The sequence below is a fragment of the Tupaia chinensis genome, unplaced genomic scaffold (genome assembly GCF_000334495.1).
Source record: "Tupaia chinensis unplaced genomic scaffold, TupChi_1.0 Scaffold000494_1, whole genome shotgun sequence".
Classification (NCBI taxonomy): Eukaryota; Metazoa; Chordata; class Mammalia; order Scandentia; family Tupaiidae; genus Tupaia; species Tupaia belangeri.
The window spans coordinates 2,202,058-2,204,396 of NW_006160006.1; the positions used below are offsets into that span (position 1 = coordinate 2,202,058).

Genomic DNA, 2,339 nt, shown 5'->3' on the forward strand with positions numbered 1-2,339 from the left:
CCCCCTGAGCCGGGTAGGCCGCAGGGCCAGAGACAGGCTGCACGGAGAGGCGTGCACATGGGGTGCTCGGAGTGCCTGGCCACTGGGCGTCCTCAGGGGCAGAGCCCTCGTGGTGGTGGGGCCCAGTGGGGACTTCCCCAGCTCCCTCTGAGCCCTTCATGTCTTTCCTAGCTGCAGTCCACAGAGTTCAGCCCATCGGGGAGTGAAGCCGGAAGCCCAGGTGAGCAGTGGGCCCACCTGGTGCCGGGAGGGCTGGGGAAGGGGCTCGTGCAGGTGCCCTGGGCAGCCTGTATCTGTGCCAGGTGTGTGGGGGGCTGCGTCTGAGCTCGACCCTTCTCTCCCGCAGGCCTGCAGGTGAGCCCTCCTGGAAGAGAGCAGGTGGAGCCAGGAGCCAGGGCCAGGCCACGGAAGGGGGGGTGGGGAGTGGGCAACGGAGCTGCTTACGGAGGCGCAGCGAGAAGCTGGGGTAAGGCCGGGACGGTCTCCCTGCCCCGCTCTGGCTCACTGCGGCTTTGGTCTCCCCAGAACGGAGAGGGCCAGAGGGGGAGGCTGGACCGGGGGACCTCCCTGCCCTGTGTGCTGGAGCAGAAGGTGAGGGGCAGGGGACCCCCCACAGCAGGGCGGGTGGCTGGGGAGAGGCCAGGTGAGCTGGGCACGCCATGGGGTCCTCCTGGAGTCGGTGATGGGAGGGACAGCCGGTCATGGGGGTGGACGGCAAGGTGGCATGAACCCCAGCAGCCTCTGCAGGTTGAGGGGGCCTAGGGAGTTGAAGGACTTCTGCCGACAGGAGAGCCTGGGCCTCAGACCACCCTCCTGCCCCCAGATCTACCCCTATGAGATGCTGGTGGTGACCAACAAGGGACGAGCCCGGCTGCCTCCAGGCGTGGACCGGACGAGGCTCGAGGTACGAGGGGAAGGCACAGCGGCTCCAGGGAGGGGCGCACCCTGCCCTCTGCCTGAGTGTCCTTTTGTCCCTGGGCCGCCTGCCTGGCCCCTTTCCCTAAGCTGCCTCGCTGGGCCCCTTGCAGAGACATCTGTCTGCCGAGGACTTCTCCAGGGTGTTCGCCATGTCTCCAGAGGAGTTCGGCAAGCTGGCTCTGTGGAAGCGCAATGAGCTCAAGAAGAAGGCCTCCCTCTTCTGATCACTGGCCTCCCTGCCGCCCAGGGCTCCCAACCCGGCCTCCGCCTCTGAGCCCAGAGCGTCCTCTCCCTGGTGGGCTGGGAGCAGTGCGAGGCGGGGCAGGAGTGGGTGGGCTCCGTTCCTCAGGTGGAGGCAGGGCCGGGAGGCGCTGGGCCTGGGGACCCAAAACCTTCCCCAGGTACTTCAGTCCCTGGGCCTCCCACACCAGCAGACCCAGGCCACATCCGGCATGCAGAGCTCCTGTCTGCACGCTCACCCCACATGGGAGTCCCAGAGGGGTGAGGAGGAAGGAAGGGGTTTTGTGACCAGGCCTGGGCTGCCCAGTGGGTGGGCGCCACCAGGACCCCCGCACCACTGCCTCCCTGCTCACTCGGCAGCCTCCCTCAGCTAGGCCGCTTCTCCCAGTGGCAGGGCAGCTGGCCCAGGGGGAGGCGGGGCCCTGCCCTCCAGCTTGCCATCTTTACTTGCGACTCCAAGCTTTGAAGCCTCCTGCTTCAGCCCCCGAGGCTCCCGGAAGCCTTGGTTCAGAGCGGGTGCGGCGTGTCCACAGCCCGGGCTCACCCCGGCCTCCAGGCTAAGGCAGCATCTGCCTTCCAGGGCAGCCTGGGAAGCCGGCAGGGCCCAGGCCTACAGCCTCCCTTGGGGGATCCCGAGGCCAGGCTGGGGCACTTCTGAGTGCCTGGCTCCCAGGTCCCACCCACCCCGCGCACCCCCACTACACTCTCTAAAGAATGTAATTTATTGGGGCACCCCAGCTGCTCTCCTCACCAACTCCCACCTTCCTCACACTCCAGCTTTCCGTCTCCAAACACACGTGTATATAATTATATATATTTTTTTGCCCCATCTGGGTTTTGTTCCTGCCTAGACTCTGGCACCCCTTTCCGTGTGTGTGTGACAATGCTGGGGAAGGGGACTCTGCTTGGAATTAAAGGTTGCATTGGGTCCCTGAATCGCTGTTCTTCATGAGCCACCAGAGCTGGGGCAGAGGCCCAGGTGAGGTCAGGCGGGGGAGGCCTCGGAGTGAGGGTGTGATGGGGAGCACGTGAGGGTTGGAGGGGGCAGAGACTGGCGCACTGTGGCTCCCGGAGTGCGGGCCGCAGAGGCCGGGCTGTCGGGCTTCCTTTCCATCCTCTATGACGGCAGCCGTGCGCTGGTGGTGTTGGGGCTGGAGGGAACCCACGCAAGTTCGGCTGGG

The 2,339-nt window shown here is 66.1% G+C and overlaps 1 protein-coding gene across 5 annotated transcripts in view; it reads left to right on the forward strand.

The window, feature by feature from the left end:
- The window catches only part of DMTN (dematin actin binding protein), a 21,202-nt gene extending 19,108 nt beyond the window's left edge, over window positions 1-2,094 (forward strand). For 2 of the 5 annotated variants that reach the window (XM_027774932.1, XM_027774934.1), the window contains 2 exons: window positions 824-904; window positions 1,029-2,094. In XM_027774932.1, coding sequence (XP_027630733.1) covers window positions 824-904; window positions 1,029-1,142 — 195 coding nt within the window. In that variant the 3' untranslated portion in view covers window positions 1,143-2,094. Of the gene's footprint in view, window positions 1-171; window positions 221-346; window positions 355-525; window positions 592-787; window positions 905-1,028 lie in introns of all 5 variants that reach the window. The other 3 variants (XM_027774935.1, XM_027774931.1, XM_027774933.1) reach the window with 3 other exon arrangements.
- Window positions 2,095-2,339: the final 245 nt, after the last annotated feature.